Source organism: Panthera uncia, chromosome B4, assembly GCF_023721935.1.
Source record: "Panthera uncia isolate 11264 chromosome B4, Puncia_PCG_1.0, whole genome shotgun sequence".
NCBI classification, from domain to species: Eukaryota; Metazoa; Chordata; class Mammalia; order Carnivora; family Felidae; genus Panthera; species Panthera uncia.
This window is the reverse complement of record NC_064809.1, coordinates 86,073,512-86,088,154: the sequence shown is the minus strand read 5'-3', so window position 1 is coordinate 86,088,154 and position 14,643 is coordinate 86,073,512. Positions and strand designations below refer to the sequence as shown.

Here is a 14,643-nt window from a genome sequence, read left to right as displayed (position 1 = left end):
AGGCTGCCTAGATCAGGACCACTGACAAGGAGCAAGGGAGGACATTGGAGAGGGAGTAGCAACCAGATCATGTGGGGCCCATAAGCCATGTGAGCCTCTAGGAGACCCAGGGCACTGGGGAGTCATTGAAGGTTCTATTCTGTGCGGTGATGAAACAGAGATGTATTTGCAGTTAAATTGAAGATTTTGAGACATTTTAAAAACACCGTGTTCACACTACTGTGATCTTGCAGACCTCCCCTGCAGAATCACCCCTGACGTTCACGTAGGCCCTTGATGCTGGTGTGACGTTTAGGAATTGTTTTTTCCTCAAGGTTCTCAGATCAGACTTTATGCACCAAACCATACATTCCTACCTGATGGCATTTGATGGCATTGTTGTGAATGAAGAAGAGGGTGAGGGTGAAGGGGGTCCTTGTATCCTTTTCAAAATAAATGCATGGCACATCCTGTCTGATCGTGCCACTTTCAAAAGTAGATCTGTATTCTCTGTTACGATCTTGATTCCATTCCGAACACCGTACAGCCCATTGCAGCCTCATCCTGATCTTTGCCATGTCTTGTGAAATCATTAATCTCCTCTCCAGGCCCATTGATTCCTCCTCTCTGCCCTCTTTGCCTCAGGACAGTTCTCTGTGAGCCTCTCTAATGCTTCCGTCTTGCAGTGCACTGTAGAAGGCCATGGGACTGGCACCTCTTAAGCCCGCTGTCACCTTGCTCCTTGGTACAGAGGCATTTCAGATTGAAGCTCCCTGGTCTGCCCTGACTCCAGAATCCCACCCCAACCTGACCAAGCCCTCAAGGTCGGCCTTAATCAGGCCGATGTCCACATGGGCCACATAGAGTCCCCTTTTCACCTGCGTTGCCTGACCATTGCTCCCTTCTTCCAGAATATTCTTTTAGTTTATCACTGCTCAAGCAGGTGGTCAGACAGACATGCACAGTTTGATGAATGCTGTGGTAGGGTTGGGCCCAGGGTGCAGTGGGAGCTTCCTGGAGGAGGTGATACTTAAGATGAGGACTAAGAGACAGGTGGGGGTCAGGCAAAGGTTGGAGTGGGGTTACTCCCCATCCCCAGTGCCCTCTCTCGCTCCTTGTCAGCCGTCCTGATCTCGGCAGCCTAGATCTCGGGCCCTGGGAATCTCACAGGTGCACCAAGGAGACTACTGTGGTTTGCGATGAGCTGCAAATGCCATGGCTTGGTGGGTGGGATTTGGAGTGACAGAACGGGAAGAGAGAGACATCAGGGATGGCACCCTGGGGGCTCATAGACTGGAGGAGGAGGTTAGGCTGGCTAAAGAAATATGGTCAGATATTGTGTTTTAGAAAAAAATAACTGGTTACAGCTCAGGTTGCAGAGGGTAGAAGCAGATCATAGTGGCAGGTGTTCGTTAGAGCAAGTGTTCCCTCCGGGGTGGGAAGTGTGTGTGTGTGGGGGGGGGTTCAGCTTAGCATAGCACAGGGGTTGATGGCTCAGAGTGGGGAGCCTGCTCCCAGCTGCTTTCCTTAATAGGTGGGAACTTCAAACAGTTACACTCTCTGTCCTCCCTTTTCCCTCTCTGTAAAATGGGAATAATAACCACACCTCCTAGAGTAGCTACTCATAGGATGGATTGTGGTAGGATTAAGTGAGCTAATATCTGTAAAGCATTTAGAATATTGCCTGCCACGTAAGGTTTGTTAAAAGATGGGAAGGGTTCTCTAGCCCTGTAACTCGATGTTTCTGGGACTGTATGGTCTCTGAGGCTTTCAGAGCTGACTTGGCATCTAGAGTATGTGTGGAGGGCCTGCTTTGTGGTTGTAGTTTCCCAAATAACATATCGCTTGCTCTAAGTTTCCTGCCATAGAAGGACACTGAGGATTTTGAAATCTCTTGATGAACTTGGTTTTACCTAGTTCAAAGGCTTTCAAAATGGTTTTTTTTTATTAAAAAAATTTTTTAATGTTTTTATTTATTTTTGAGACAGAGAGAGCATGAATGGGGGAGGGTCAGAGAGAGAGGGAGACACAGAATCTGAAGCAGGCTCCAGGCTCTGAGCTGTCAGCACAGAGCCCAACGCGGAGCTCAAACTCACAGACCATGAGATCATGACCTGAGCCAAAGTCAGACGCTTAACCGAGACACCCAGGTGCCCCTTTCAAAATGGCTTTTTAAAAAAATGTTTATTTTTGAGAGAGAGAGAGAGAGGGAGGGAGGGAGGGAGGGAGGGAGAGAGGGAGGGAGAGGATCTGAAGCAGGCTCTACTGACAGCATCCAGCTCGATGCAGGGCTTGAACTCATGAACCGTGAGGTCATGACCTGAGCCAAAGTGGTCTGGTTAACCAACTGAGCCACCCAGCACTCCTCAAAAATGGTTTTAAATAGTTGAAGTCTTTTGTCCCAAATCTTTTGCAAAACCCTGATGTTTACAACTGATAAATCTGTGTTGCTCTGGTTGAATTAATAGAGGACTCATCAGTTAAACACCCACTTAACTTCCTCTTCCCTAAGATCCCCCTTAAGAACCAAGGAACACAGTTTGGATGCTGCGGGTCTGGTCAGTTCAGGGAGATGTAACTGACTCATGCAAGATCACATGGAGACCTGATGACAGATGTGAGACCAGGATGAGGGTTTCCTGACTGTTGAGTGGCCCCCTCTCTATTAGACCAGGGGTTCTCAGTTCTGGCCTGTCTTTAGAATCCCCTGGGGAGCTTTATAAAAGTTCAGTGGTAGGTCCCCGCCTTCAGAGATACTGGTCCCAGGTTAGTACCTGCATCAAGGGCTAGATTTATTCCATCTTTAGCAAGAAATAAACTCTTGGTGGAAAAAATATGTCTTACAAGTTTTAGCTGTGAAAATTATTAATTGCATTTTAAAGATTAGCTGTATCAGAGTTTCTAGAACTGCTGTGCAAAGGTGTTCTTGAAAGCAGGGTGTCGAGTGCTTCTGGGCCCTGCTTCAGAAAAGCCCCGAATCAGGGTTTCTCTTGACTTGCTTAAAAATTGCCCAGATATGTGTCAACTGGTTGATGTTGCAACGCCTTCAGAATGCTTTGCCTTGTTGAAGGAAATGGCTGGATTACTTGTCAGAAATATTTCATAGTTGCTTTTTAAAAATGGTAGTAGCATTGGGGCCCCTGGGCGGCTCAGTTGGCTAAGCGTCGGACTTTGGCTCAGGTCATGATTTCACAGTTCATAGGTTCGAGCCCCACGTCTGGCTCTGTGCTGACAGTTCAGAGCCTGGAGCCTGCTTCAGGTTCTGTGTCTCCATCTCTCTCTGCCCCTCCCCAGCTCACTGTCTGTCTCTCTCAAAAATAAATATGAAAAAAAGTAGCATCATTATTTCACGGGGTTTGATCTTCTTTGATTCAAATTATGACTCTAGAAACATGATATGTTGGGTGTAACAGAATCTGTACCCAGACACGGACACAGTCATTCCTATTTCATCCCTCACTGGCTCCAGCCACAGCTTCCTTAAAGATGTTTGCTGAGTTTCCATTTGAATTGGGTGCAGAAGGACTTTGTGTGCGTGTTTTTCCCAGGCAGCCTCAGGACCTTTGGAGAATTAGATGCGATAAGCAAGAAATCCTTTTCTTTTGCCACTTTCCCCTAGGTGTGAGGATATAATATGGCAATATGTACTTTACTAATGCAGCAGATGATGAGAGCTAGTGGGGAGTTTAATAACTGCTATCATTGAGAAGTAATGATGAGCATAAACAATAATCCAGGATGTGTGGAATGACCGTGCATTATTTCTATTGGTGACCAGTCACAGGAACTGCTCATCCTGCAGTGCTTTGTTGCCTCGCACTCATAATGAGAGGAAATGCTACATTGCAGAGGCTTGTGAAAATATAAATTCATAGACTGACTCCATTCTAGCCACAGATGCCCTAAATTAAGAACATTTTCCAAGGGGTTCAGTTTTATTCTTGGTAGATAGCCATTTCGCCTACTTGTAATTCTGTGTGCGTGTGGGTGTGTGCGCGCGTGCACGTGCACCCGCCTTCCTTATCTCACACTTCTCCTTCCTGCCACCCATGCCCCAACTCCCAGGATACTAGATAACACATACATCCTTTCACCTCTGTGTTCCCAGCTCCTGTTACAGAAACGAGCAGCCGCGGCTTATCAAAACGTCACAAAGCCCACATGACACAGAGCCCAGAAGGCAGCCTGTTCAGGGCCTGTGCACCATCCCAAGCAAGACCCCAAGGGCTCGGGTTCCTTTAGACTTCCTGTCCCCCACACTGAGCTACAGCCTTCAGCCGTTGTTGCAAGAGGGTTATTCTGCCTCCTGGTGTTGCTTCTGTGACCCAGGAAGGAAGAAAGGTGGAGGGGTGAGGCAAAAGGTCAGGCCACTTGAGTCGTCCCTTTCATCGGGAAAATAATAGCTTTCCCAGAAGCTCCACCCAGGAGGCTTCCACTCGTAGTTCACTGGACAGACAGCACAGGGTCATACAGGCACACCGAGCTGCAAGGGAGTCCGGGCTGGTGAGGAGCTATGGCAGATACATGGCTGCCCCAGATAGAATCCATAGCGAGGAAGAAGGGAGAGTAGACACCAGGTGAGCATATACCAGAGGCAGCCACATGACCTCAGCCTCCTGGTATTTTCCTCGACTGGCTGCCATATCAGCTCTCACTCCGTCCACATTCTTCTTGGCCTGTCTTCAGGGCCTGACTTCTTCCCCCGCTCCCCCAGTTCCCATGGATCTGTACTTCTTGAATATTGGACTTTTGGAGTTAGCAGGGGCACTGGACTCTTCTAGGGGAGGTTCTCAAGTTGGTGAAGAACAGAAGGTCAGAAAATGACTTCCCCAAGACCATACTGTTTTGGTAGTGGTAGAAGTGACACATGAGTGAGATGTATTACTTAGCTGCTCACGTGGCATAAATTACCCTTTAACCTTGCTAAATCCCCACTCCCTGTAAGGTAGCTATCACCTGCCCTTATTAGGCAACCATGGCCCAAGGATGGTAAGTGACAGGGATGGAGTGACACAGCCAGTGACCTTGCTCTGTCTCCCACTGATTGGCATTGAAGATGCCATGAGAACTCAGATCTTGGAATCCTGACATCCTTGTTCTTTCTACCGCCCTCTGAGTGGGAATCTCCTTCCTCTGTTGTATGGTGCTTTGAGTCATTCATTAGTTGTTACTGCTTGAATTTGAATGCCTTTTTTAGGGTGGTGTTCACCTTCTACTAACATCCTCACTCTCACTCCTAATCCTCACAGCACAGCTTGAGTGATCTTTTAGAAACATAAATCAAGTGCGTCATCCCAAGCTCGGTCGATGACTTTTTGTTACTCTTAGGCTAAAGTCAAGGTCCTTCATGTGTCCTGGAAAGACTGAGTGGTCTAGCTGCCATGTCCCTGTCTGGCCTCATGTCTTTCCCCACCCCTTTCCTGCTTCATTCCTCTATTCAGCCACATGGCCATGGTTCAGTCTCCTCTCGCTCTTCATGCACCTTCCTCCCACAAGGGCTTGGCACCTGTTCTTTCTACTTCCTGGTGGTCTTTCCTCTCGTTACCTTGTGAACTTCCAAACAGTTCTTAGCCTAGCCCTCATGTCCCCTCTTGCAGCCAAGTTTTTCCTCAATATCCACTCTGTGCCTGTCACATAGGGACACTCAGTATTTGTTGACTAAAAAAACAACTATTTTATCTCAGCACATGGCACAGAATTGAATGAAAGCAAAATTTAAAGGGCACACATGGAGTAATGGCATATGTCACCATAACTATACAGTATCTTCCAGCACTTTTCCAGGATAGACCAAAAGAACTTTATTGAATCGCTTTAGCTTGAAAAATGATTCAATATTGCTGTGGTACAGATAAGCTTAGTAGTCACAAGTAGTCACAATAAAACCCTACCTGTTTTATTACCTATGCATCTTACATATTGAATAAATTAAGCTCTTATTTTTCTTTAAGATTTTTTTAAGTTTGAGAGCATGAGTGGGGGAGGGGCAGAGAGAGAGAATCCCAAGCCAACTCCTTGCTGTCAGTGCAGAGCCCAATGTGGGGCTCGAACTCAGGAGCTATGAGATCACGACCTGAGCCGAAACCAAGAGTCTGCTGCTTTACTGACTGATCTTACAGTTAAGATCTTAGGTACATGTAATTCAAACACGGTTCTTAAAAACGTTCATCTGAAATGGTCTAGAAATAACTCAGACTAAATCCATGGTAGATGAGCGACCATGAGGAACGCGTAGCTTTGGGGTAGGGAGAGGAAACAAAGATGCTGTGTACCAGCTGGGAAACTGAGGGAGGCAGGAAATAAGGAGATTTGAATTGGCTGCATCTTAGACTCCGTGTCTAAGGAAGAAAACATGTTCTAAAAATATAGGATGTAGACCAAAGAAGATGGGGCAAAATTATCTGAGAGTGAAAAGGCTCTAAAGGGGAAAAACGGGTCTACTTATTTCCCCTTGAAGAACCTGCAAAAAGAACTTCACTTTCTCCGGAGCCTCGAGGCCAAGGTTGCTCTGGGGTTGCGAAGAGAGGTGAGGCTTACGGGTTAAAGCTGGACTCCTCAAGACTTCCCTCTTGGCGTGGAGTTCTGTCTCAAACCCTTGCGCATCAGATTAAAGTGGATCTTGCCCCAGAGTGGTAACCGAGCTTGCCTGGAAGCCCGGCCTCTCCCCCAGGCCGAGAGGCAGGAACCCCTTCACCCCTTGGGCGGCGGGTAGCGGCAGTGACAAGTCCGGGACCACTTCCCTGAGTACCGTTGCCATGTTTCGACCCCCCACCGTCGGCCAACCCAAGACAGAGGACCGAGGTGACGCGCTGAGCGCCAGGCCTTGCCGCACCAGTGTGAGCCTGGGGCGGTGGCCACTGCCGTTCTCACTCCCTGTCGCCTCCCTCCCCCCAGGAATCAGAGGGCGTTTCCTGTCACTACTGGTCGCTGTTTGACGGTCATGCGGGGTCTGGGGCTGCCGTGGTGGCCTCCCGCCTGCTGCAGCACCACGTCACGGAGCAGCTGCAGGACATCGTGGAGATCCTGAAGAACTCGGCTGTCCTGCCGCCCACCTGCCTGGGCGAGGAGCCCGAGAACACGCCCGCCAACAGCCGGACTCTGACCCGCGCAGCCTCGCTCCGCGGAGGCGTGGGGGCCCCGGGCTCCCCCAGCACCCCGCCCACGCGCTTCTTTACGGAGAAGAAGATTCCGCACGAGTGCCTGGTCATCGGGGCTCTTGAAAGTGCGTTCAAGGAAATGGTAGGTATCGCGGAGGGGCCCGGGGCGGCAGGGGGCGGGGGTGGAGGGAGAGAGAATCCCAAGCCTTCAACCAAAGCCTTGTTTCTTGGAAGCTTCCCTACGACGGTTCTCTGACCTGTCCTCTTGTTGTGGGACGCCGCTTGGGTCTTCTCCGTTCGATACTCCATTCCCAACAGAGGTTTGGCACAAGGACAGAGATCCTCGCATTGAGTGCTGGCAAAAATGAGAACGATGAAAGGAGGGATAGCGTATGAGCTAACAGGCTTTTAAATTGTACCTACGATTGCTTCTCTTTCTGCAGACTCCCTGATGCCAGCTGGTGGTACAATTCCACTTAACTGAAATGTGAGCCTGGTTGCTGTTTTATACATGTGTAGGAATCACAGGTGTTTGGGGAAACAGCTTTTAGTAAAGGGCTCCAAAGTACCTTTCTTGTACCAATCTGATCAGAGGACAGCTCTTTTACCATGATTGGCCATGTGGTTCTTAATGCTTAAAAAAAAAAAAAAAAAAGGAATTGCTGGAGGAGAGTCATGGGGTCACTATCTGAGAATTGCGTGTTTTACTGGGGAACATGGATTGTTTGTACATTTAAATTGGGACGTGTCTGATCAAAGAGTTCAGCCCCCTTCCCTCCCAGCCTCAGTCCTGGGAACACACAAAGGGAAAGCGCACAAAGGGAAAGCACGCAGCTGCTCTCACAGTGTCCCTTGTTGTCCCTCCGCCTGGTGAGGGGCCACCCCTCGGTGCCACCCCCTTCCCTTTCTGAGCTCACTTTCTGCTGAGGCCGTTTTTGTGGTTCCAGAGATTTTTCTTTCCTGAGCAACAGCCTGCGTGCAAGTAAAGAGCAAGGAATATTGAGAGATGTTCTAAAGACGGGAGTAGAGCGAGCGTGCCGTATTATCCTAAAACCCCGGAGAGTCAAGTGATGACCAGCTGTTCAGTGAAGCAGGAGCAGGTTAGGAGCAGCTCCGCAGAACGGAGCGTGTGACACAGCACAGTCCAGGATCAGTCTGTGTGCGAGGGAGGGGAGAAACGTAAATAATGTTGCACAGCACCACCCATCTGATTTGTTTACAAGGCAAAATGCTTCCTGTCTTCGCACCTCATGTTTGCACCCTGTCCTCACTTTAGCCCATCCCTTCTTTGGTCAGCATGCATCTCTCCTTGTCGTGCTGATGTTTACCCTTTGATTAGCAGGTGGCTTAAAATGCATCTCTTTGTCAGGAGTATCTGGTAGCCTTCGATCCCAAGAAAATCACCGGGAAGCTGGAAAAGACTATTCAGGGAAAAAGGAATCAAGGTAGTAAAATTGACTCCTACGCGGCTCTGTATAAAATCTCTCCCTCACCAGCTGTCGCAGAAGCTGTCTAGAGACCTCAATGTTCAGAACACTAAATATTTAATTGAGGTAAAAAATGTGACAGTAGGTTACTCTCTTAATGGGAGGAAAAAAAAATCCGCTTACGTGACAGAAGTGAAAAACAAAAAGAAACTTAGGGTTTTTCATTTCCTTCTGTAATTGCTTATGCCATGGGGCATCTTTTACTTGCAACTGCTGTATTCCCACTTCTGTCCACTAGAGGCCAATGTCACTTTGAGGCAGGCCTCCTCAGTGGTCTCCAGCTGCTTCTGCCCATTAATGCCTCAAGGGTACTAGCAACCACTCTCCTGGAAATGAGAGGGTCATTCAGAAAAATACTTAGTCAAGGGCCTCATTCATGTCTTTTAAATTCTTTCTGCTTTTAACTAGCCAGTTAAATTACCTGCAATTTTTACCCTGGAACCTTCGTCGGCAAAAAGATCATTTCACTTTCCCATGTCATTCAGTCAATAAATGAGTGATCAGAACTAACTCTATTCCAGGCCTAACTGGGAAAAGAGCACTGAACAAACTAGGCAAAGACAAGTGTTAGATGAGCAAAATAGAAGTGGGAAGGGCCTTGAGTGGAGAAATGCAGGGTGAACTAGGGGCCCTATAAAGAGATGAAGTGAAGGGGTCCCTTGGGCAGTAATGCTGGGGATGGGGGCGAGGAGGAGTAATGCAGACAGAACGCAGGAGGCCGGTTCCAGGGAAACTACATCAGAGAACCCACATGGGCCTAAGGCAACGAGCTGATGTCAAGGGTAGGAATGATGGATGTAAGGTGAATTGGAGAGGTGGTCAGGAACCTACCTGTGGAGGCCCCGGTGTGCCACGTTATGAATTTTTGGCTTTAAGTCATATCTGTTTTTCGGTTCCTCCCAGCATGCAGCTTCCTCTTCACACTTCAGTTTTTGTCAGATTGTCTCTCTAGTCGCCAGTATGCCAGAGGCCTACCTGGACTTTGCCCCACCTGCTTCACCTGTTAAATGAGAAGACTCATCGTTCCTTGGTTCGCAGGGTGCTTGGTAGGGTTGGCCCTACCTTCTGTTCAGCTAGCGACTGAGCTAGTTAATGTCGGTTGGCCCAGAATAATTATTAATATACTGTCCCCTTTTAGTCTCAAAAGCGACCCTGCTTGGATAATGTCTTATGTTTACCCTAATTACAGAGAGATGCTCTTGTTTTTTCTTTGCTTCATCAGGGACTTGAGGAAAAATGGACTCTAGTATCATAGAAACGTGCCTGACTTAAACATTAAGTTCCTTGCGGTGAGCTTCAGAACCCACAACACAGAAATTATACAGTGTACCTTCAATTTAATGGCCTGGAAGGCCATTGCCAACTCGTATAAAATACTTGTTCCCTTGTCCCTTTTAAATATTACATTTTTAATGTCTTATTATTTTGTTTGTTTGTATTTAATTTTCGAGAGAGGGAGACAAAGAATCCCAGGCAGGCTCTGTGCTCTGAGTACAGAGCCCGACCCGGGACTCCATCTCATGCACGGTGAGATCATGACCTGAGCTGAAATCAAGAGTCAGATGTTTGACTGACTGAGCCACCAGGTACCCCTCAACAGGATATTTTTGAGAGTCCGTGTTTGAGGGCAAACTGGTTTTTTTGAAGTGCCCAACATGAGCTGATTTCCTTATCTCGTTGGCCTGGCCTTGGTGGATTCTCCTCTGGCCTTGCAGAGTGGGGCACGCTGGGAATTTCCCGGCCATTCCTAAATTTTTCCCTCATGGTAGCCAGCTACTTTCTAGCTTTCCTAGTTCTCAGTATCCTTAAGGTATTTCAGGTTCTGTGCTGTTCTGATCCTCCGTAACAGAAAGAGTCGGTATTAAATAAGATTCAATTATTTCAGCTTTGTGCCTCTCTTACTTTCCCTCACACTTTTCATCCCTAAAAATTCCCCAAGCCCAGCATCTCAGCCTCACATTTGCCTTGCTGATGACACCTTTGCACCTACCCTTCCTGAGATTCAGAAGTAACTTGCAATATCTTTACAGGCACAGCTTGCCTTTCACTTGGGGTTTTGCTTTATTTACAGCAGCTCAGCAACATAGAATCAAAGATCTTCGGTCTTTCTCTGTCTCTCTGTCTCTCTGCCTCTCTGCATTGTCCTTCTCAATTAGTAGTATTTATTGAGCTTCTATTTTATAGCTAGCATTCTTCTAGACACCATGGGAGTCTAGAAATAAAAGGTTAGACTATATGTCTGGGGGCATTTGTAGCCCCACATTATATGCATATAGAGATGTATAACATCTCATTTATTTTGATGCCCTAAGTAACATTAAGTGGGTTGGTGACATGTTGATACCGATCTGAAAGAGAGGGTCAGGTAAAAGATTTAGAAACCCCAAGCCAGAATAAATAGTACTTCTTTAGAGGAAAACGTAGGTCCTCGTTCCAAAATACAGACTACCAGAAGTGAAAGATACGTTCTGAACAAGCTATCGTCTCGATAACAGTTTCATCAAATACTGTAAGCTTCTTTGAGGGCACTGCTTTTCCTTTCCTCTTTGATCCTCTGGTTGCCTGACGCAGCATGCGGCTTGTGGTGAAGGTGACCTCTGACCCCTGGCCTCTAATACTTACTGTGCTTGCCTGCTGAGGCACGTTTACCCTTTGGCCCCCTTATTGTATCTCATCTTGGATTTTTCTTCACACTGAGAAGGCTGTGTAGTCCATTCTTCCTGTGTCCACTATGGAAAAATGAACCATGGTTCCCTTCTAAAGGACCAGAATCTCAGGAACTTTCTGACTGACTTCAATTCTGCTTCCCCACAGCGCTTTGTAACGATGCCTCCTTGAACAGCTGAGATTTGCCACCGATTGTGTTTAGGCTGTTGCTGGGCCCAGGATGATGGATGAGGATAAGATAAGGTCTTTTAGATCCTGGGGTCAGTCTTCTTGCTTCCGCAGCCTCCCCAAACAGGACTGCATGGCCAGCCTTTCAGACTCATGAGGGGAATCACTTCCATTGTTGGTGGAGTTGTGAGAGACCACTGCTCTCCTAAGTCAGCAGAGATGAGCCTTTTAGCCTGCCAGCTATAGAATTTGAGCTCCGGACAAAGGCAGGAGGAATTTCGAAAATTCTGTCCTCTTTCCTTTTCAGTGCCGGTATAGAAGTTTGGTTGTTAGGAAGGAAGAAAATGGCAATATTTTTGTTGTAGAACTACCATACATCCTCCTGTCACTGAATTAATGATTGGAAATAGCACTCAGCTTGGATTTATTGGTAAAAACCTCATTTCACTATTGTGAAAAAGAGGATAAATGCAAAGCTTATTTATAGTTTATAAATTCTAGTGTTTTCAAATATTAGCATATTCATCGTAAGTTATGGACCTGCTTTCTTAAACCTATGTCTTTCTGTGTTTAATAAGCTAGAGTTTTGTTTTTTCTTTGTTTTGGTAGAACAGGAAGTTCCTCCTAGAAGGATTGAGCATGTGATTCCACAAACAGCCAGCAGGTGGCAATATGAGGCAGTATTGGTTTTTTCCTTCCTCATTGCCTGGCTGACAGATTGGCTTGTTCCCAGAATAAATCAAAATCAGACCCAGATACTAAAACCATGCAGAATCTTATTATTTGTGACTGACACTATTAGCAATGTGCTCAGAGCCGTGTTTTAACCCATCTATGGGGAGCTGCCAAGTCCTGTTGAAACTACCCAACACTCGCTCCCTTCTGTTGTCTCATGTTGCTGTCCTTTTGCAACCTGAAATTGGTAGGAAACAAAGAATGATCCTGAAGCTGCATCATCCCTGGGACTTTCAAACCAAATTATAACCATCCCGAGCAATATATTTTCTTTCTTGCGGTTCTTTCCTGCTGAATTAGTCTCATTTCACACATCTCTCCTACTTCCCTTCATTGCCAGTATCCTTCCTTGAAACAAAAAGAAAATTAAATCCCAAGTCTTTAAAAATTGGATCCGTTCTTATGATTTAGAGATAAATCTGGCTTAAACGTAGTATTTAGACAGACACACAACACAGGATAAATCAGTCCTACTAAACAGAAGGGACTGTTTGAGCCATCTTGAGCAGTCTGCAGGACCCTTGACTGAGCAGGTAAAACAGTTATCTTGTTAATTGAATATTATGAGTGCGTAAATTGGTCTTTTAGATTACACTTGCAAAGGAATGATAGTATATGCATGTGTTTTGCTGGCAAGTTATTCTAGAGTTATGTCTTGGGTCTTGTTGACAGCTAAAATGGGGAAATACTCCAGACAGGTTCTTGTTTAGCACAAAGCAATGGGCAGTAATTCCCATGATTTCATTGATTTTTTTTTTAAATACCCAAACATGAGGGTTTACAAAATAATAACTCTACATTTTTATGTATTTTTAATGTAGAGTGTGGGAAGCTTAAGCTAATTGGAAAAGTTGAAGGTTTGAAGGGTAGTTAATTCAGCAGTAAATATCCTTATTGACTTCATTTATCATGTTTGATCTGGTAGTAAAAGAACCATGCAGATGGTCCTTTAATGTTCCTTTCAGTACTAAGATTTTGTGAAACATCTTTTAAAGAGGAGTAGGTGGTGTAGGAAAAAAATAAATGTGCTATTTTGGCTTCTAGGGAGGGGAGGGGAAGCAATTATTTTTAGAATATGTTCTAGTTACACCCAGTTTTAGAAGAAATAGAAGAGTGTATTTTAATGTCAGCGAATCCTTCAGGGGGATGAAGTCTGTGGAAACACATCTTTCAAATCCTAGTCACTGTGATCGCAGGGAGCACACACATAATTCACGTGTGTGTGTGCACGCAAGGGCATCTGCACGCACACACATGCACGTGTATATTACCACAGAAGCGGTGGGGGGTGATAGAAGGGTAAACCTATTAGAGTTTCCTGAACAAAACATGGCTAGACTTTAGTCCACTGTTTATGTGACAGTGTTGCCAAACTTAGCATTCCTTATGCTGGGGGAGCTACAGAGGGCACGTAGTTGAAATATAGGAAAAGATGAAAGAAAGGATGAAGTCAATTAGAACAAAATGCTGAATCGCACTATTAACGTAATGGCAAGGGATTAATTGCGCAAGCTAGCTGTAACATCTTCCTCCAGATGAAAGGCAAATAGGCACTCTGCTGTAGCAGAAAATCGCGGTGTCGTACATACACTCGTCTTGATTTTTTTAAGAAATAATTTCCGGATCAGAGTTTCTGGCAATGTTAATTGTGATACAGAACACACCTGTGATGCAGGATGAACTTGTTTGAGTCCCAGTGGAAATTTTTGCCATGGATGCTGCTTTCACTTGGGCTCTGTGTATCATAGCATTTTCTTTTGGATTGCACGAGTGATTTAAGTCTTTCAAGCATTATTCACACCCCACTCCATGTATAGCATGCAAGCAGTTGGGTGCTCAAGGGATTTTCTTAAATAAAAATTGTCTTTCATTCAGACATTAGGTATTCAAACAAATGTTGATTCTGGATATGAAAACATACTTTCTGTTAGCCCCAGCAGTTCCTTCCAGTATATTAAAAACAGTAGCATAGTCGTATTGAGTGTGGACTTGACACACCAGTTTATATACTAATTTGATGAAATATGTGTCTATCATAACATCAGCTTTATTTTACTTATTTAAATGGGAAAGAAAGGGACTACATCCATCTGCAAACTGCTTTGTGAATAGGGTTGTTGGTTCGGTTTTTATGCATTGTTTGGAGGTTAAACAGACAAAACTTCTGACAACTGGATGTTTTCTTTCCCTTTCACTTCCTTGTGACAGTCTCTTTGGCTGATCTTTGGCTGATACTCATGCTCCTTCTCCTCACCCTCGGGGCTCCTGCCATTCTTGTGTAGGTTCTGATAACCATTCATTCATTCTTGCCAGTTGACTGCATCTGAACTGAAGCATGGGTTCCTGCTTAATTATCATCTTAGCATTTATTTGCGTCCTAAGTTTTTCCTTTGTCAATTACAGGGAACACATTTCTCATGTTACGGAAGGGGTAAGGTGGTAAAGAGATAATTTGGACACCCAGGCATTTTTAAAGGTATTTCTTCATTTGCCCACTCAACAGATATTTA

General features: G+C 45.7%; 1 protein-coding gene across 2 annotated transcripts in view; it reads left to right on the top strand.

Annotated features, from left to right (window-relative positions):
- The window catches only part of PPM1H (protein phosphatase, Mg2+/Mn2+ dependent 1H), a 254,727-nt gene that overhangs the window by 118,765 nt on the left and 121,319 nt on the right, over positions 1–14,643 (top strand). For both annotated transcript variants that reach the window (XM_049625892.1, XM_049625891.1), the window contains exon 3: positions 6,874–7,218. In XM_049625892.1, the coding sequence (XP_049481849.1) occupies positions 6,874–7,218 (345 nt within the window). The remainder of the gene's footprint in view (positions 1–6,873; positions 7,219–14,643) is intronic.